The sequence below is a fragment of the Pezoporus wallicus genome, unplaced genomic scaffold, assembly GCF_028554395.1.
Source record: "Pezoporus wallicus isolate ANWC-B61680 ecotype Strahan unplaced genomic scaffold, APGP_CSIRO_Pwel_v1 contig_5418, whole genome shotgun sequence".
NCBI lineage: Eukaryota > Metazoa > Chordata > Aves > Psittaciformes > Psittacidae > Pezoporus > Pezoporus wallicus.
Window position 1 is genome coordinate 816,009 of NW_026640709.1, and position 21,328 is coordinate 837,336.

The 21,328-nt window shown below is 40.7% G+C and overlaps 1 protein-coding gene across 1 annotated transcript in view; it reads left to right on the plus strand.

The window, feature by feature from the left end:
* The first annotated feature begins 74 nt into the window (after positions 1 to 74).
* Positions 75 to 21,328, plus strand: part of DCAF5 (DDB1 and CUL4 associated factor 5) — a 73,180-nt gene continuing 51,926 nt past the window's right edge. The window contains exons 1-5 of the mRNA XM_057420209.1: positions 75 to 328; positions 10,501 to 10,644; positions 14,512 to 14,548; positions 16,131 to 16,270; positions 20,478 to 20,607. Of these exons, the coding sequence (XP_057276192.1) occupies positions 115 to 328; positions 10,501 to 10,644; positions 14,512 to 14,548; positions 16,131 to 16,270; positions 20,478 to 20,607 (665 nt within the window). The 5' untranslated portion in view covers positions 75 to 114. The remainder of the gene's footprint in view (positions 329 to 10,500; positions 10,645 to 14,511; positions 14,549 to 16,130; positions 16,271 to 20,477; positions 20,608 to 21,328) is intronic.

The window sequence follows — 21,328 nt, forward strand, 5'->3', positions numbered from 1 at the left end:
GGCTAAAGAAAAATCATCATAACCATAACAAGGGGGGAAGCGGGGGAGGGGAGGCGGCGGCAGGGGAAGGGGCGGCGGGGGAAGCGAGCGGCGGGGAGCGGCGCAGGCGGCAGCATGAAGAGGAGAGGCAGGCGGGGGGGCAGCATGCGGTCGGTGGTGGGGTTCCTGTCCCAGCGGGGCTTGGAGGGGGACCCCCTGCTCACCCAGGACTTCCAGCGGAGACGCCTGCGGGGCTGCAGGAACCTCTACAAGAAGGACCTCCTGGGCCACTTCGGCTGTGTCAATGCCATTGAATTCTCCAACAATGGAGGCCAGTGGCTGGTCTCAGGTAAAGCGAACGCTTCCCGTCCTTCGCCCCTTCCCGCCATCCCCTCCCTAGGAAGAATCTTCCTCCTCGGCCGCCCCCCCCCCCCGCTGCCCGGGGGGAGGGGAGCCGCGGCGCCGCTCAGAGTCGTTCCTCAAACCCGCCGGTGCCCGGGAATAGTATTTCCCAAGCAGGGATCTAAAATGGTTGACAGGTTTTAAATTCTACTGTTACTGGGAAGCCCTGGACAAAGTTTTTAGGAGAGTGTTTCCAGGGCGCTAGGGGCGGCAGCCGGGGGTGCCCTTTTATTTGACGGTTCATCTGTTTTGCCCCTTAGAAGGGGATTTTGCTATTTTGGGGGGACACGACACGGCAACGGAGGGTATCAACCCCGCAGCAGGCACTGTCGGCGGCGGTTGACATTTGTCCGCGCCGTGCCCCGGGCCTGCGCACCGGGGACTGGGAGGGTCAGCGGTGGCTGCTGGGGGGCGGGCGGCGGGACGGAGTTCACCCGAGGGAATGGGGGGGGGGGAGGAAGGTGGGCTGCGGTCCCTACCGGCCTCGGGTTAACTGAGGGCCTGGTCACTTTGGGACCATCCCTGCGTCTTGTTCTGCGGAAGGGGAATAGGGGTTTGTTTTGTTCCTCCTTCTTCCCCTTGCAGGGCGCGTTTGGAGAGGGCGGGGGTACTCCTGTAGAGATGTTTTAGGGGTTCAGGTTCTCCCTGTTGCCTGCCCGGGGCTGAGGGAGCCATGGCAGGGGGGATGCTGTCAGGTAGGAGGGAGGCGAAGCCTTGACATCAGCAGCGACACCGAGGACAGGGAAAGGCTCAGCATCCCTTCCCTCCAGCCGGGGAGGGGCTGCGGGGCTCGGTGGCAGGCTGCCTGCTTCCCCCCACCCCGGCAGCGCTTGGCGCAGGTGCCGCTTCCTCCTTCCCCGCCTCTGGGCTCGTAGGGGCGGTGGGGGAAGGAGGCAACTTCAGGCCGCGGCCTGACCGTCCGCTGCAGGCCGCGCTCTCCTCAGGCAGCTCTTAGCGACAGGCCGGGGAATCGAGGGCCTATCACGCCCGCGGCGGACCGGCGCGGCTCCCCGGAGCCCGGGCCCCGAGGGGCCGCGGCGCTCCCCTCCCACCCAGCCGGGGATCCCCGCGCCTCGCTGTGAGGGGCCTGAGCCCTTCGGGGCGGTGGGGAGGGGGCTGGCAGCCCGGGAGGGGCTGCCCCTGCATAGCCGCCCCGGGGATTGCCAGGCCGCGTTGCGCCGTGCCCATTGCAGGCCGCGGGCGGAGGGGTCGTGTCCCCGCCTCCCCATGCCCTCGGGGGAAGCAGGATGGAGGGAACGGCCGCCTTTCCCCTGCCCTTCCGCGGGCTGGGACTGCCGGCAGCTCTGTCCCCCGGGGCCGGGCTGCCGCGGGGTCGGCTCGTTCCGCGTCGTGTGGGCCCTCGGGGAAATTGCAGAGATCCTTGGCATAAGGCAGTGGCAGCTTTGTTGAGAGTGCTTTTTCGGTGTGCAGGAGGTTAATGGCCTGGTTAGCAGTTAGGGCGTGGAGAGTGGGCAAGAGGGTCTCGAGTTTGCTTGCCCACCCTCTCTTGGGCTGTAAGTAGCGACTGGGGCTACTGAGGAGGTGATGGGGTATGGCTGAGCAGGCTGCTTATTTACTTGCCGTGGTGTCTGGGGGAGACGGGCTCTATTGCACAAAACTATCTGTTGTAACTCCAGAAATAATGGAATTCAATAAAAAGTTATTATGGGTGTTTGATTGCCTTTAAGCAGGGGCAGAATAAAAACACCACATAAACATAGAGTGGAAGCTGATACACTGAGACCTTCCTAAATTTAACTTTCTTACCTGAAGAAGCATAAAAGTGTAAGTCCAGTGATTTCTAGAGTGTGTCCGTGAGGGATCTCGGTATTACTGTCAGGGATTCTTTATGTGCATATGCAACTATTGAGATGCATATCCATTTATCTTGTGAATGTACATATACATGCATATGCACGTATGTGTGTGGAAGGGAACACTTATTCATGTCTTGTAAAGTTCCCAGATGTGCTAATGTTGGCATGCTGGTTTCTGCTGGTCCTTCTTCAGTAGTAAGTAGAGCTATGTACTTCTGCTTAAAAAGTGCTACAGAGAGCTCAAGTGCATTTGCTGTTGCTTTTTTATTTTCCATAAGTAATGGAAAAACCATCAGTATTTTCTGTCCTTCTTGCTCAGGAACGCTCAGGAGACACTTCAGGACTTGGCATATCATTGATGGACTTACTTATGTTGATGTCCATTCTGTAGGTAGAATCATCAAAAGTTGAGGGCTGGAATGGACTTTTAAGAATTAATTCTGTCCAGTCTGCCTGAGTCAGGTAGGTGCAGTGAGGGAATGGAGGCAGATCCCCCATCAAGTGGGCATCTGAAGAAGCATAGGTAAAAGGAAAGCTTTTCAACTATGTCCAGTTTTCAATTTTGTAACTTCTCATAAAGCTATAGAATGTTTACAGGGTAAGCTTTTTTCCCCACATATAGGAGATATGTGGTTCTAGAGTTCTATCGTCCTAAATGTCATGAAATTACTAGGGAGCAAGTCCAAAAAAAAAAAAAAGGCAGAGGCGGGACGAGGATGCTTAAGTTACATGTGTTAACAGTGCACAAATTTGAGATAATTAAGAGCAGATTGCTGTAAGTCTGACCTTAACGTTGATGCTGTGAGAAAACGAAGTGGTGTAATTATGATAACTGTTCTTAACAAAGTTTTACATTATCTGTGACCATAAGATCTAGAATGCTTTATGTGACAGCAACAGCAGGCAGGTGCTTTGTTCTTCAGTCAAGAATAAGAAAATGTGAAACGTTTATGGGTTTTCTGTTAAATTTCATGTCATTATAAGCCTAGGCTTCATTAAAATTACACTCAAACCACTTTTTTTTTTTCAGGTTATTCTTAATACTGAAACTGAGAAATAGTAAAAGCAGGAAAAAAAAAGTGAAAAGGAGTGCTCAGGTGAAAGATATAGGAAGGGTGTAAATTGCTTCTAATCTGAAGTTTCTAGAAGAGTTGCTTCAGACTCTTCCAAATGCAGATAAAGCCTTAGAATAGATGGCATGTGGGTCTCTCCTCCCTCAAAATAGTCAGTGTGCTGAGGTAAGGATGAGATGTTAGATGCTTCCATCTGTGCATATAGCAGCTAAGCGAGTTAACAGGGATATTGGAGTGTGTGAAAAGGGAGAGTGCAAGCAGTCTTTCTCAGTTGTTCAGTCTTAAGTAATATGTATATTCTTAACCTAGAGAAGTCTGCTTCAGCTAATTGACTTGTTAACAACTTAGACCTTGTTAGAGCTGTTTTAAATACAGCTGATGCAGTGCATTTGGAGTGGCTATACTGATGCTGTTTAAATGCTAGCCTGCATTTCAACATGCTAGTGCCGTTTTCATCAGTATTGGCTGGAATGCTTTCCTTAGGTATGTGTCCCACTTTTTTTTTTTTTTTTTAATGTGTCTTCCAGAAGCAAGTCTGTAAGACTAATGATTACTGTTTCAGTAAACATTTCAAACTGCTTAAACAGGGTTTACATTACAGTTCCAGATAGTCTTCCTGTTAGGATTTTGGAAAGCATTTCTGTGTAGACAAGCCTCAGCAGGCCTTTTGAAAGCATGTTTGAAACTTTTTGGTATCTTCTTTAAATCTTGTATTGGAGATCACACATTTAAGAGCGAGTAATTTTGTTTCTAAACATGTTTTCAAGTAAAAAAGTTGAGGTCAACAGGTTGGGTTGGGGGCCAGTTTGTAGACTTTTGCTGTACCTGTGTGGAACTCAACAGTGTCACTTTGGAGAGGGGAGGAGAGGCAGACACTAATGTTTTGGGGCAGGAGTGCTGGAAGAAGGGACAGGAATAAGGACAAGAATTAAAGAAAAATGAGAGAAATTAAAGGAGGAGGTGAGTACTTGAGAGAAGATGTAATGTGAGAAGCAGAGAAGACCTATCTATAGAATTGACACAGGGAAAGAGGAAAGCTTAACATAAAAGAAATACATAAGTGGGCTGAAATTAGTGAAACTAGCTTCTGGATGGAGTTGAAAGATTTTGTTGTTTTTGTAACACTGTATACTAGGTGATCCTATTTTCCTGTTAATAGTTTGAGAAACATGCGACTTTTCCTGACTGGAAATTAAATTCACCATGCAATGATATGCAACTGACTTCTTCCCTCAGATAAGCCAAGCATCTACTTTTGCAATTTAAATTCTTAAAAATCATCATTACTTAGTCTGTATGATAGGCTTTCTCCCATCCTCAAGTTTGGTGGGTATATTTTCCTGTTTATTTATCTGACTGTCGCTTTTCATGCCTGCTATCTCTTACAAACATAAGTATCTTTATCAGAACCTCCCACTTTTTTTCCCCTACTTTAAGCTGCGCTTTCAAGATAATTTCTGGAAAGTACTGTAATCTGAGACTTACTTAATTCATGCATATGTTTTTTCCCTCACCAGATAATGCCAAAATTAATAGCTCTTCTATGATCATAAATTTGTAAGGCTGTAACAAAGTACTGGAAATTCATCTGTCATTTGGTTGCCATGTAAATCTGAAGGAGCATGAGCATAAACAGGGGAATTTAGCAAAGGTGGTGGAATGTTAGTTCTAAAGTAAGGGGATTGCGTATCAAGTATTTTAAAGAGGGGCAGTCGTGATTTTGGTCTCTTTGTACCAAGCAGAATTCTGTATGAGGAGGGATCTTGGGTCCAGTTACTACTCAATGTTTTCATTAGTGCCTGAGAAATTATAATATCTAAAGGTGATACCAGGGTTTAAAGTTAACTAAGAGACATTACTTGGGAAAAATGTCATGTGATTTGCTAGGAACAAGTGCCAACTGCAGCACATGAATGAAAGTGGACAACTCTACAATTACAGTATGGAGACTAGGGACCATAGTCATGTAGGAGAGTATTCAAATGTGATAGTAGATATCAATGTAAGTATCATCCACCGTGATAAACCCTGGTTTATTTGGTGGTGTCAGGGCCTCAGATAGGGCACTGTGCTTGATTTTGGTCACTTTGAGAAAGATGTGGCCAAACTTGAGATAGTTCAGAAAAGGGTGTGATGGAATAGGGAGGGAGAGGTCCTTTGACAGTTGATTTTCTGTCGGGTCAGCTTCAACCTACTTGCCTGCTGGCTGCTTCACCACTGAATTCAGTGGGAGAAGTAGCAGGAGCATGTGGCAAGGGGGAGTGGGATTATATGTAACATCAAACTGCACCTTGGGGCTACATATTCAGTTAATCTGCCTAATGGAAAGGATAACAAAGCACTGAAATAGGCTGCCTAAGGAGGGTGTGGTGATATTTTTTTACAGAAGAACAGCTGTCCAGTCCCACTTTCTGTGCAACTTCTTGAGTAGATACAAGCAGTAAGATTAATCTTTTATGATATGATGTAGAAGTGTTGCCCACTTGCCATGTAGGTTCTTCAGTGACTGGGCCTCATATATGGAAGACAAAGAAGAGAGAGTAGTGGTCTTAGAATTTTCCATGATCAGCAAGGTTAATGCACTTTAAAACTGTGGTTTTAAAGTCCTGACTGGTATGATGTTGAAGTGCTTCTGTTAGCACATGAGAGCTAAAGTGCATTTAGTGAGCTATGCAGACACTGTTTAGAGTAGATTTTTTTTTTTTTTTTTTTTGCAGCGGTATGTTCTGGACCCCTTTGAATCATTTTAGGACTAATAAGAACAGTTCTGAACTACAGGTAGGGCACTGTTACTGTTAGGTTGTCTCTTCTTCCAAATTGAATTGTATATAAATTTAGTAGTTACCTGTTTAGAAGGTATCCAGATCAGTAAACTTTTTGTTTGTTTGTTTGTTTATTTTTTGAAGAACTCTTACAAAAAACGGGCAAAACTAGAATGCTTTAGTTTGGGAACTGTGGAGGCAGTAACCTGTTCATGCAGAAATAAGCTATGCTGAGTCATTTGGGACCTTTTCAGTTTTCTAGAACAGGCACTTTCTACCTATAGTGTTTGTCTACACTACTTTAAAACAAAACAAAAGAAAGTATGGGGGGGGCAGCCTCCCCCCCTTTTTTTTTTTAACACACTCTCCTCCTCCCCCCCATGTTGGGGTATGCACAAGCCATTCTGAAGTGGGCAAACCATAAAGAAGATGAGGCATTTTAAATTATTCTGGGAGATCCACTTTGTGTCCATGGGAGCTAGAAGATTGTCAAGGGTGAACACAAAGTGTTTTGTCTACTTAAGAATCTATTTCTGGATAGCTATCCCAAGATTTGAAATGCAAGTTTTCTTTTTAGCGGTTATATATCTTCTGTGTACAATTCCTTAATCTTCCTCTGTCTCTCATCAAAATTAGGCAGAAGACCCAAAGCATTAACAAAGTATTCCAGTGACTTGGGGAAGGGAAGAAACGTGTTTTTAAGTAATATTTGTCCATGTGCACTTGTAAAAAAAAAAAAACAAAAAACAAAACACAAAAAAACAAACCCGAAACAAACAACAACAACAAAACCCAGAAAACAAAAAAAAACCCCTCAAACAAAAAAAAAAACAACACAAAACAAAACTCCCTGCAAAACCAAACAAACAGAAAATTGCAATAGTGCTCTTCTGTACGTACACCAAGAGTCCCATGAGAATGTGATGGTGATAAAATTTCCAGCCTCTCTGACCACAGATACTTCTTTGGCCTGAATTCTCTTCCTGTCTAGCTTTGATTTTGAGCATAGAAGCAGGTTTGACCCATAATGAGTGCTGAAGTACTTGACTAATTAGATCTTATAAAGTGTGGTTTTCTTCTGAAAAGTAACCATAGAATGGCATTGTGTGATTCTTAGATGAGTCACACAAACTTTTGCTTTTCAAATTGTCAGAATCAGCAAAATAGGATGGAAGTGAAGCTGCTTCCACTTTGTAGATGTCAAATTTATTACTTCTGACACCATGAACTGCAAAATTACAAATTTAAGACTTTGTGGGACTTCAATTTCTAGAAAATCTACGTATGGAGCCTTGGTGGCTGAGGTATTTTCATATGAGGCCATAATTCTAGGTTTACCAGATGCATAGTAAACCTGTTGCTGTAAATACATACTCTGTCATGTCAGGAACATACCCTTACCGTACGCAGTTACTCTCTTTGCAAGAGCATTGTGAAGTCATCACAAGTTTGTGCAGTGGATATAGTGCTTTTTGAAAAGTGTCGAGTGGCTTCAGCTTCACATGTTGTAGCACAATAAATCCAGCATAAATTCAAATCATCTTAATTTGTATTCACTGATCAGCTGTACAAAACAAATACAAATAGGCCTAGAGTTTCCTATAGTTCTCAGACTTACATTGCATAATGTGCATGCACTTTGTGTCTCATGAGTCGTGGTACCTTTTAACGGAGTGTAAAAGCTCTATATAGTCACATTTTCTTTGCTGTCTCCCTGTGTACCTGTCCATATGTGTCTGTCTCCCTTCTTTCTTCCTTCTTAATCCAAGAGTCAGGTTTTGGTAGGGGAAGCTGCATTTGCTGTTTTGCACCTCTCCTGGTTTCAATCACATAAGACTTGCTTTTTCTTAGGTATTATTTGCCTGTGACTTAACACTTGTTCTCTTGTGTGAGGATGTAGAAGTGGTAGATTGTTTCCACCACAAATCCTCCTTTGTGGCTGGACTCATTAGTAAGACTTTATTTCTTGTGGATCTGGCCTTTAAGTCGGCAATATTTTTGGAGAAGCTGAATTGGAGTTACAAGGGGAGACACTTCCATCCCAGTTAACATTACCATTTTATTAAACTTCTCTGTTTCAGTGGAGTATAAGAATAAAACTAAGGCATGAAATGGGGGTGTAGAAGTTCTCAAAGACAAGTGTGTGCGAGACAATACATAGATTGAGAAGGGACAGAATTGTGTGAGTGTGGGGAGCATTTAAAAGACCTAAAAAGGCAAACATACTTCTCAGACTGCTGTAGTGTTGGATATGCAATAGTGTGGCCCTTTCTGCCAAAATCTCATGGAGATCTGCGTGTCTGGGAAGAGAGGGACATTTGGATTCAGTAGGAAGGGTTGTTTCTAAGCTGGAGGAAGAGGAAATGGGCACTCAGGTATAGAAACTTGCAAAAAAGCAGGTAGTTGCAAAACTTCCGATGCTGTCAAAGACTTTTCTGCACAGGTTGCAGTTTATCTTGCTACAGTAATGTTTGTTGTCTTTGGATATCTTCATTATTTTTGTTCATATCTGGACTAAATGGGTAGTGGAAGTGAATGAGTTTGCTGTCAAAGTGAGACACCTAGATGGCTGTGCTATCAGGTAGGAGGTTGTGTAGAGTTACTACAACGGTTTTGCAGATTGGTTTGCTATGGTAACACCAGCAGTATACTATATTTTGCCCCAAAGTGTCTTTTACAGAAGTCTTGAAGAACAATAAATGTAGTCTGTAGCGGCATTGTTGGTGTTCACCAGCCTTGAATGTTGCTTGTTTGCCAGGTAATGATATCTTTAAGACCTGGCTGTTGACGGCTTTAGAAAGAAACCGCTTTAAGTATGACAATCCTTTCTTTATTTTAGCATGACAAACATGGTCATATGTTTCAGCACTCATGTATTTCCATGTCTTATTACTGCATCACTAAGGTGCAAGTACAGCTTCCCTGTTTCTAGACAGAAAGGAATCAAAGCTCCCATCAGTTTAGTTGACCATAAATTACTGGGAGTTTTTCTGGAGCCATTGCATTTGACTCTTAGTCCCAGCAGTTATCGAACGCATCACAAATCTTCTTATCATGTATTCGTGTTTGCTCTGTAAAGCACAAAATCAGGAGGAGGAATACACAATTTCATGGAGCATGGGTAGGCATAACATGCAGCTGTACTGTCTATCAAAGTGATTGTCATAAAATCTGTTAGGAAACTTAAAGGCTGGGAAACCGTTAACTTTAAGGGTGTTTGACATAACTCAGTTCTATGGGAAAACTTCATAGCATCACATGATGTGAAAAGTTTTAAGAAATCTAATTAACGGTAATTTTTTTTATTTATGCATTTACCTCTTCTTGAAGTAAACCTCAGAGCAATTAATTTCAGGTTCCTTTTGTCTCTATTTCATGTCTGTTTTCCTTCTCGATGGCAGCTCGGAAGGTGCTGAGTTTATGCTTTCAGTTTTGCATAGAGGCAGTAAAATGTTTTCACTGAAATTAGTATGTTTCTAGTGGCGCTTTCAACTTCTGATGCCATTCTCTTTAGTTTCTAATTGAACACAGGCACAAAAAATACTTTGAGTCTGACTTGAAGAAGCTTTACTCAGATTTTTATAGGCATCCAGATTGATGCTGAATGCTGTCCAGTACAGTTGTATCTTGATTTTTCTCTTTATAATAAAAAGTGCTTAATGCAATTGAACCATGAAGAGAGTCTAATATTTATTTTATATCTGATTGTTTACCAGACAGAAAGAGGCACTTAAATATTATTTGTGCATAGAGCTCTGACCTGAGAACTGTGCCTAGGCAAGCAACTAGAAGTAGTACAGTAAGCTGTAAAGCAGGAGAGAATTGAACTTCTTTTCCCCAGTTATTTGCTTTGTTGGGAGTTCACTTTAGAAATGTTTGTCTTAACCTTTACAAATCTGGAAGCACGACAACTGCACACTGACAACTTCTGAATGCTTAAGTAAAATCTTTTTATGGCCACATGTCAGTCCTGTAGCCAACATATGCTGTGATGGCTTTGTAGATTGCTAGAAGAAGTACAGTTGTCAGTGAGAGGGGGAGAAAAAGTTCCTGTTTTATGAATAACATAGGAGATGCTGGCTACAATGATTTGGTGTAGAAGCATTTTGCCAGCATGCATATGTTAATTTGGCATGTAATTCATGTACAGCTTGCCACAGAATTGTACAGACCGGTAAAATATCCAGGTTGCTACAGGTTATCACTGTGTGTTGGCAGAATGGCAACTGTTTAATCCAGATTTGGCCTGGCGATTCCTGTTTTGGTTAATATTAATTGAATACCTGACTGCATGGCATCTTGATGTAAATGCGCGTCTGTATGTTCAAACCCTTGTGAGGTGTAAGTTCTTTTTCATGCTAATTAGGGTTTCAGCAAAGCCTTTTATGAATAATGGCAAAGTAGCTTGTCTGTCATCAGTTTACACATGGTTCAGGCAGTCATGTGCATTTCCTTTCTTTCTTCTAGGAGGGGATGACCGCCGAGTCTTACTTTGGCATATGGAAGAAGCCATCCACTCAAGAGTCAAACCAGTCCAGCTGAAAGGGGAGCATCACTCTAATATCTTCTGCCTGGCTTTCAACAGTGGCAATACAAAAGTGTTCTCTGGAGGTAAGGAAGGAAGAGCACCCTGATTTCAAAGGAGTTTGCATTGTGAATGCCTTTGAGTAGAAGCCCTGAGTGAGATCCTGCCCCACGTGAAAGGTCCATAGTCACCTAAGGATATGAAAGTGTCCTTAATCAGCAGCTGAAGGCTCTTTGGGAGCAGGGAATTCTTTAGCTAGCACATTTTCAACTTTGTCATGCTTCCCTTTTCCAAACCCTGGTGTAAGTGCATCATGTCTTGAGTTATCATGAGAATCCTGGGTCCAGTCTGCTCTTTCTTGCGGAACAGACTGAAACATTGTCTTTGACTATTCTGTCTTAGCTGTGCTGAGAACAGACCCTTGCATCCTCTCTGGCACTCAAGCCTGATGCTTAAAAATCTCTGCTGCTTGTAGCTGATTTTAATGCACCCATAGATGGCTAAGGAAGGGCTGTTGCCATATATTAGTGGATCATTTTTTTATCAGACCTCATTTCTGTCCTCACTAGATAAGTGTCTGTCTTTCAGAACTGTTGGCACATTGGGCTCTGATTGGCCTTGTTATTTATCTTTTTAAATATAAACCCACTTTTTACTAGAAAATTCAGTTCATTTCATTGCTTGGTTTTCAATGTTGTGTTAAAACTGTAACATCCCTTCAGAAAAAAGGCATGACAGAGCTTAAGATGGTGTCAGATTTTAAGGATGAAATGATAGATACACTTCTCAAGTGGAGAAAACCCTAATAATGTAAAATAGTGATGCCTATCATCTGATTTTAGGGGTTGCTGTCTCTTTTATGAGAAAGACAGCAATCCACACTTCTTCAGAATGAGTGTATCTGCATGAGTGATTCCAATGAAATTTTGGGCTGGAGTCTGTTTTACTTTAGTTTGAATTCAGACAAATGGAACCTTGCATGAATATTCAAGGAATGAACTGTGCCAAGTTTTGCTGCACCCACTGTAATGTTATTTTCTTATTTCTAACTTAACCCTTTAATATTGGGCCCTGCTGTCAGTGGCTACTGTTTTCACAGGGAGGGCAGCAGTGTGGTTTGGTTGTACCTTACCACTGCAGTGAAAGATGTACGTCATTGATTATGGTGGATTTTTGCTAACATGCCAGGTTAGATGAGCTGTGACAGCTGATGCACAGACAGACTGGCCGTTCTCATCTCTTTTTTCCTCCTCCAGTTTGCATAAATACACTATGCCTCTGCCAGAAATTATTTCCACTGGAGGAGTCAGGAACTCTTTCAGCTGCTCCACCAAGATTCACAGAGCTCATCTACAAGGGCTGTGAGTCTGACTCTTGGATCCCATGTAAAGAGTCATTTTGCTGCATGGCCTAGATGTACCATCTGTTTTATCTCTGTCAGTAAAATGGGACTAACTATATTTATTCACTCAGCAGTGTTCTGGGAGATTCTTAAAAGGTCTGAAAGAATTGTGGGTCCTAAGATCTGTTGGTTGTCACTGCCACCCTGTATTGAAATTTGAGTTGTATTCGAATCATGGAAGTTAGAATACTGTAAAAAAAATCCCTAAGTGTTTAGAGTATGGAAAGTAGCACAAGGCAAAGAGAACTCAATTAATCCTTTAAATAAAGCTGCCAACAACTGATGACAGGATCTGACGACCTTTCCCTTAAAGCAGCTCTTGATAGCAGAGGAGAGAGGATTTTCCACTTCAGTACATACTGGATTGTATCCAAGGAATTTCAGAGCTCTTTGATTTGAAGGACCGCATGTGTAGCATGTACCACATGTAGCCATTATGAAAATGGAAGGTACTGAGTGGACAGTGTTTTGCACATAATTTCTAGAGAAAAACCTGTCTCAAGATACCAAAGGACTTCCCATCCCTGAAGAACAGTGTTGCCCTTCTCTGTTTACACAGTAGGGCAGCATTTGAAACAAAAGATCCCTTCTGTCCCCTCTTAGTAAACTTCATGGACTTTGTTGTTGTTGTTTTTGCATTTAATGTTAAGTGTATGAAAAGCTGAAATAAACCTACAGGGGACTGACTGTGTTTCTGTGGAGGCCTGATGTGACAGATGGGGGGTTTAGGCCACCTAAACTATGCTCCTATCTCTCTGCTCTGTAGTATTTCATCCTCACAGGTATAATAGAATGACAGATACTTGTTCTTTCTGGTCATCATGATTGCAGTTACAAAAATGAGAGATTATAAATGGAAAGAGTCACACATACAATTACAGTTATTCTCAGTGAAGAACACACTCTCCTGTGTTAAACATTCTTAAGTGGGAACCCTGTGCTGAAGAGCAGTGACATTTTCTGCAAGAATAAATCCTTACCAGAAGCAACCAAGCAGTTTGTGGTTAGATTGTTGTCACCACCTTCTCCAACACACAGAACAAGAGAGAAGCAGTGGTTATTCTACACACCCCCTCCTTTCATTCTTTCTTTTCCATTTTGGAGCTTGCAGTAGAAGGGAAGGTTGATCCCATGATGATGAGAGGCCTGAAGCCAGCCATCTAGAATGATTCTTGTGTTCATCCTGCATAAAGAGTGAGGAACAGGAGTTCCTCACTCTCTACACAGTTTCCTCAGCTGGAGGAAATTTTGTCACTGGAGAAACTAGGCTACATTTTTCACTGGTGAAATATGTAGGCGCTAGAGTAGTTTTACTAGGTATAAACCTCGCCTTTAATGCATAATGGGCAGTTTCCATTGCAATTAATGATGAAAGGACACTTGCACATAAGTGACTTGTTTATTGCACCATGGAAAAGATGAGCTACTGCAGTAATTTAAGGCTGGCACGATTTAACTAGGACCCTGTGCAAAGAGCAAGTGGATGTAGAAGAGTCTCACACCTCATTAGTCAAAGAGAAACTTTCTCATATTTCTTCTATTGGGACAGAATATGATTGAGATATGTATGAGATGCATGAGAACTGAGTTAACTGAGCGCTTAAGAATCATAACATGGAATCTTGCTCTTTATGAACCTCTGGCTTTGGTGTATGTTAAGAAGGCTTCACAACTTAATATAACAACTACAAAGACATACTGAACATAAAAATAGGACTTTGTGGCTTTCTGTTTTGTTTTCCTTTTTTTCCCGTTTGATTTAAATATAAATGTGTGTCTCCTTAAATATTTCTAAAGAGGAGGTGCCAAGTTGGATAAATTAATATTCAGTGCAGAGACTAAAGAAATATTCTATTGCTGAAGTTTGAAAAACACTGCATGAGCCAGTGAAACTACTTTGTAGCTGTGACCTTCTTAGTCTACATGCATGTGGTTCATTTCCATTGAATTCAGTGGATGTGATCAAAGAAAAGTGACCTGATTGTCTGGTTACTTGGCTTGTTTTTTTGTTAGTACAAAAGAAATTATGTTGGCAGTCACGTTCATGCCTTCTTAATGGTTGCAAAACCCTGAATGCTGACAGTGTGTATTGGTGGCAGTTGTGCTGGGAGCCCAGTGCATTTTGCTTATGGCGTCTCTTTTTGCCATTATCTTCTTATGGAGCATCCTCTGAGCAGGAAGAAAGATGTGTTCACATGCAAGTTAAAGGTGTTCTGCTGCTTGATATGATACTCTATTTACTGTATATGTCCCAGACCTCAAGCTCAAGCTGAACAAAGAATGGTCAGTAACAGTTAAGCAGAATTATTTGTTGAGTAGTACCAGATGGAATGAATTGGTGCATTTGATCATGACTGGAAGTGTCACATGGAGCCTTTCACATAACTGAGCAAAGGGGCTGACAGCTTGGCAAGTGAACTGGTCTCTCTGCTTCAGTTTTGTTTTTTGAAATGGAAAATAACAAAAAGTATTCATTGTGTTTGTTTTGTTTTCACTGTTATGCTTCTAACCACTGAAACATGATGTTAAGTGTTTATATTTCTGTTTTTAGGCAATGATGAGCAAGTTATACTCCATGATGTTGAAAGGTAAATACACAGTTTGTGTTTCCACTGTTTCAAGAGCTCCCTTAATGTCAACTCATTGGAGGCACTTCTTAAATTAATGTTCTGGGAGAGGAACAGTGTTTTAATTCTGAAACATGCTTTTTATTTATCTGAATTAATATCTATAATGAACTATTCCCCATCATCCCTTTGTTGGTTTTGTTTTTTTTTTTGTCAGCATTTGCGTTCTGCTTCATTTTGACTTTGGTAAAGAGAATGGTTATTAAATACATATGCTCTCCTACAGGCATCATAGTAGGTTCTGAGTAGATACAGAGCCAGATTATTCTGGCACATATGCAAGTATTGTGGCACATACGGGGTTTTTATTTTGTTTTTCGAAACACTCACATGACTTGTATTTAAGATTTGTATTGTTATTGGAGAAAATGACTTAGCCTGTGTAACTTTTAAAAGCTGCCTGATTCTCCACATTATTGTGAAGTATATTTATTTTGATACTTTTTACTGAAACTGAAAAGCAGTTGGGAGTTAGGCTTTGTGGTGCTACATCAAAATTAGGCTGTTAGTCAAAATATAATTAATACAGTAGTGGTAATGTATGAGACTGGAGTTCTCTGGATATCATGTATTTTGTGCTTACTGCTTTTGAAGTGGAAAAACTATAAAGTTAAAATTTTGCTCTGTACTAGTAACTTCAACATATTTAAGCAATGACCATTTAAATAGCATGAACTCAACAAAATCCAGTATGAAGAAAAAGCAGGAAAGATGGAGGAAGAGATATATGTAACAGCAGAGAAATATAAAGCCTTAGATGTTTCTGATTTGCCTGAATACTTGTTAACATAATTTAGATTAATTTATTGCTAAGTTAGTACAAAGCCTTTTGCATTGAATTGTTCGTACAGCGTACCATATGCCTTCCATCATAGCTTATATCTACTTGTATAAATTGTACATGAGAGCTGAGCAAAAGTAACTTAGTCTTAATCTTCTAATGCTTTCTTAGGTATATTATGTTGTTTGCTTACTGCTGTGTCTTGCTTAGATGTTTTAACGTCTTTTTTTTATTTGTATGTATTTTTAATGTGCTTTTGTTATCAGGGTGAGGGTTTTTTTCAGGTGTGCCAAGTCCAGTTGTAATACATACAGAATTCATTCCTCTAAGGCTCTATGTGTGATCTTCTGAAAGAAACCTTACTAGTCTGACATGCTGAATTTTGATTAATTTCTATAGAAGAAAGTTAAGACTGAATTCTTGAATCATAACACTTGGTCTAGCAACTGTGTTTTTTCATACTTTTAAATGACTTTTTCTGTTACTACCTTTTTGGCCTTTCTGTTAGTCGGTCCATGAGACAGAAGTAGGTCTGTCACGAAGTGCATCAGTTGCTGTATGGGGAAAACAGCAATTTTAGGTAGGATGTCTTTGTGGAGTTTCCATGAGAGATTCTGTACAAAATGTATTCTCAAGAAATAAAGCAATCCCAGAATCATCTGTCTGTCTTAGTATTGCTGGTAAATACAGCTGTAAATACTTTGCTTTTTAAAACAACAGTAAAAGAAGGAAGAATAATAATATTGTGTGTCTCTTCTCCAGCACTGAGACCTTGGATGTGTTCGCCCATGAAGATGCAGTGTATGGTCTTTCAGTAAGCCCAGTAAATGACAACATCTTTGCTAGTTCATCAGATGATGGCCGGGTTCTTATCTGGGACATCCGAGAGTCTTCCCACGGAGGTGAGATCTCTAGATGGAAAATATTACTGATTGAGGAAGAATTTGAGCAAGGCAGGGAAGGGAAAAGTTAATATTTTTCTGGGACAGTCAAGATAGGGAGTGTTGGAGAAGAGTGAAAGTGAGGCATAATTCTTGTGGCCGGCTGTAGGCAAGCCCTGGTTTTTACAGTTCGGTGTTAATGCCTTAACTGAATTCTTGAAGTACCAGCATAGAACTAGCAGGCTAGCATAGAACTTGGTATAAATATATTTTAATTTGAATAAAAATGCAGTAGAGGATATGTTTCTTCAGAAAAAAATATCTTGCTAACCTTGAATTAGGAATGTGGATTTTTTTTGTTGTTCTTTTGAGGATATGTATCTTGGGATAAAAAACTTTGAATGTTTAGAAAGAAGTTATTTTGATCTGAATAATTTTCAAAAGCTATTTATATACTTCCCTGTGACACTGAGAATTGTTCTTATGTATGATGTTTTCTGGTTGTATGGAACTTGGAGCCCTTACATGATAACAGGGAAGTTGAATTATTACTTCAATCTTTGTTTTCTAAACCAGAATAGAGTACTGTTGATTTATATAGCAAACCTGCAGCTTCTCAAAACACTGAAATCTGTTTTTACAGCTACAGTTTTAAGGCTTAATAATCTTTATTTAGAATTGTAGCTACATAAATTTAGAGAGGAATACTTCAGTAATTGAATTTAAGTATATGAATACTTCAGTTATAGTTCAGAAAATGAAGTAGTGAGTTTACCCCATCCTAAAGAACACAAAGCTGAGAATTTAAAACTGAGCACTCTGCAGGAGTACAGAATCTGTTTCTCTTCCCTCATAGGTAAAATATTTATGTTTGGTTGGGATTTTTGTTGTTTGTTGGGGTTTTTTTTCCTTCTAAACTGATTAAATGCAATTGCCTCAACTCATAGTTTCCACTGGTCTTACAGGAAAATTATTTCTGGCACTGAAATCCAGCTTATGTATATTGTAGGAATTTGTACACATTTGTGTTGGGTCAGAGTTGCTGTTTAACTGAATGAGCTTTCTCCATACCTCATGAATTTCATAACTTTTCTAGGCTGCGATTCTGTCTGTTTTTGACTGGGAAATGAAAGTGGAAACAAGACATACTTTATAGTCTCACAGGAGTCTTTTAGACCCACTTGTATCATGAGGGCTTTATTGAATGGGAGGAAGCAGAATTAGGTCTTTCTTGATAAGCCCCATCAGAATACTCAGAGTAGATTGCTTACTGATGCCCTTCCTACCCCAGGCATATTGCCTTTGTAAAACTAAAAATGAAATGTACTACCACAGGATTCAGTTTTCAGTAGTCTGGTTCTTAATGTGAGTCTGATTTTCTTGTGCAATTGTGATATCTCTTTCCTATCTGATACTTTTGTTAAATTTTGTTTCATGATGTTGAAACATTCTGAAAAATAATGCACATAGTATGTGTATATCACAGATTTTAATAAAAATATCTATAATGTCTCTTCCTTTGAGAAACTCATTAATAACCCCCTTCTTGCTCAGAAGTCACTTGCTAGCACAGTAAACTCTGATCTTTGCTTTGGCCAGTTTCTTACCCCATGTAACTCTCTTTGCTATTCCCAACTGCCTGTCGCTAAACTTGATACTACACCAGATGTGAATTTAGTCATCATTTGAATTACTACTTTTCCTCTGTATAAAAGGTTGGTTACTTTATCAGAGAAAGAGTTCAAATTAGTCTCATGTGACTAATTTACCTTTGGTAAAGGTAAATTTACCAAGTGTCACTTCATCCCAATTTTTCTGTTTTCAAAATGTCTAGGTGATAAGAGCACACACTGATATGGCTTCCAAATTAGAAATGGCTCCTTTGTTACCTTCTGAACTCTATACCATAAAGATCTGTCTCTGTTAGGAGAGCTACCTGTTGCTGACAATGGATGTCAGTCATTGGTAGAACTGGATGCTTAAATGCATCCATATGAAGCTGCTCAGTATCCAGTCTGATCTGTGTTTCTGCATTTGTACAAAATCAGGTTTGTCCTTCTTTGCGAGTCATAGTTAAATCTTCCTACTGCTTTTACTGTTTCTGAGACTTTGAATGAGAAGGCTGCACCAGTGAAAATGGAGTGAAGTATATACATTTGGGGCTTTTTTGGAGTAGTGTGTTAGGTTGTTTGAATATTAAATAAAGGGCTTTTGCATGCTTATATAGGGGTCCTGTGCCAGCATTTATATGTAAGCTCTGCCAATGTTTACTGCAGGGTAATGCTGTCACTGGGGTAATCCCCTAGCCTGAAATGGTATTTTCATGGGAATAGGCACTATGCCTGCTGGTGTGAGTATAGTTGGTTACCCCTGAGTGGCCAGCTCGTTAAAATCATACAAATAACCTCCTAGTCACTTTTGAAATAGTGCATTAAAAGAAGCTGGAAAAGGGAGTCTCATTCCCCTTCTGTTTCTCCCTGGCTTTTGCTTCTGATTGATTTTATGCAGTAATTTTTATAAACCCATTTTTAGTTTCTACTAGAGATGGTGTTGAGCTTCTCCATTGATAAACAGTTACATACTCTAGAGTGTAAGAGCTATAATTGTGAATGAGCATAAAGAACAATAAAAAAGTAATCCCCCTATCTTTCATTGAAGTGTCTGAGTGCTCATTAGTTTAGCTCCTGTAATCTGTCTTTGACAGGCTGAATGGCAATTTTTGATATCTTAGAGGAAAACTGTGGGACCAGACCAGGCTATTTATACTAAAGTGTGAAGGAAAACAGCGGTAATTAGTGACATTGATTTGACTAAACATAAATATACAAATTAAAAGTTTGTTTTAAAAACTAACTCCTTTATTTGGGATTCTGATGTTTGTCTCTCTACTTAGCTAATGCAGGCCATTGCTTCTCACTGAGGGCTGCCATTTTAATAACACAGCCTTTTATGTACCAGCAGGGATTTTATTTGATGATGCAAATGTAGAAGGTCAGTTTTGGTGCTAAACCCAATTTGGAACTGCTGGCAGACCAACAACAGTCTTTAAGCCTTTGGCCAGGCTGGTAGAACAAAAGTTTGCTACTGTATTTTCTATTACCTTTGCCTTCCATGGTAATTGAGAGCACAAGGGACCTTCAGCCATGGTCAGACACCTTTGTTTTGATCACTGTCAAATGAACACTAAAAAGCGAAAGTCCCTGTGTCAAAAAGCTGGTAATAGAGCATAAGTGGAGAGTACAGATGGGGCAGGACAAGTGAATATTAATTCTGTCTCAGTTGCTTGATGGACATAGTTTCAGAAGGGAATTTGGGAGTGTTGTCTGTTTTAATCATGTTTATGTTTTAAGAAGGGATACAAGGAAGGAAAATAAAGTACCCCTGGAAGTGCTTGTGGAGCCAAAGGTGCCTGGACACAGTGGCTCAAATAAGGGCAGTAAGAGTCTCCCAGGCACATGAGCAACACAGTGGTTGCATCAAAGCAAACTAAATTGAAAAGTCTGGCCTAATCCCTGGCTCAAAGTAGGCATCGATTCTGGTTTCTTAGTTGAGTGAAAGGTAGTTGCGCACCAAAGGATATATACATAGCAAAGAGAATTAGACTGTGTCTAAAGCCTTAAAAATAGCAGAAAGATACAGAGAAGGATGACAGATTTGAGGCTTTTTCTCATTCTTTATGGAGAGAGTGTTTAAGAGGTAGCAGGCCTCTTTTTCCCTATGGTAGGCAGCTTTGAGCTGAGTTCCGTACAAACTTGCTTAACTTTTTGTAATACTATTCTTCCATATAAGCAATTGCTGTTACATTTACAGTTTGGGTGATCATCAATGGCTGTGGAAGCTTCCAGACATATGTAAGCTAGGAGGCTTTCAGAAGCCCCCCTGTGCATAGTCCTTATTAGATGATCATTTAGTCATGAACCTTAAGAAGATTCAAATACTTAGTCTTTGAGTGGCTAGGTCTAAACTCTGGTAACCTTCCATAAGCAAAATGGTGTTTTGAAATACAGTGTTTGGCTTTTACCATATTTAGACAAAGTTAATGTGTGTGGGTGGATTTTAAAACCTCAGGTTTTATATTGCTTCGGATGTGTCAGCTTGAGAAATGGTTTGAACATGTCTCTGTATCTTCAGATCTTGTTATGCTGTTTCCTTATTAAGCTGCCAAACTCATTACATTGAACAGTTGTATCCATTCTTCTTATGTATGAATTCCCAATTTTTTCAACAGAGCCCTTCTGCTTGGCACACTACCCGTCAGCCTTTCACAGTGTGATGTTTAATCCAGTAGAACCCAGATTACTGGCTACTGCCAACTCTAAGGAAGGTGTAGGACTCTGGGATATTCGTAAACCACAGAGGTATGATCTGGCTGTCCTTGTCTTATGCTGTTCTATCTCTTTCCCTTGAGAGATGATGGTATGCTACTGTCTGTCTCTTTCTTTCTATTTTTTTTTTCTCCTTAAATTCAGAACATGTGATGATAAGAAAAGATGCAGACCAAAGTTAGCAGCAATGTTAGTAGAGCTGAATTGAATTATTTTGCATAATTAGTTTTCTTTTTCATACATAAACCCTAATTTTATTTAAAATGGGGCTAGATCTTCAATGTTAAGGTAAGTGATTTTTTTGGAAGCCTGCCTGGCCTCACCACTGCCGATTAACTTGGATTGTTGTGTCACGTTCTCATCATTATATTTCACACTGGCTTGCTGATACTGGAATAAACTGTGATGGGCACTGCCTGGTTTACAGTCTGTTTTTTTTCTACCCAGCTCAGTTTTCAGTGGCTGATTTGAGACTGTGGTCAAGGCAGCTTTGAACTCAGTGCTTAAGAGTTTTATATGACTTTATATAACCTAGGAAATCAGTACAGCTGCATAATGTGCTTCCAGATTTGCACAGGTTTTTAAACAAATGAAAAGAAGAAAATAAGTTTGCATCATGAAGTGTGATTAGACTGGGTCTAAAGTGGAAGTGTGCAATGTCTGATACCAGAGTTTGGCATGCTTGAGAGATTAAGCTTCTGCTGAAGTATTTTTACAGTCTCTCAGATTTTGTAAGTAATTTCCTTTTTAATTG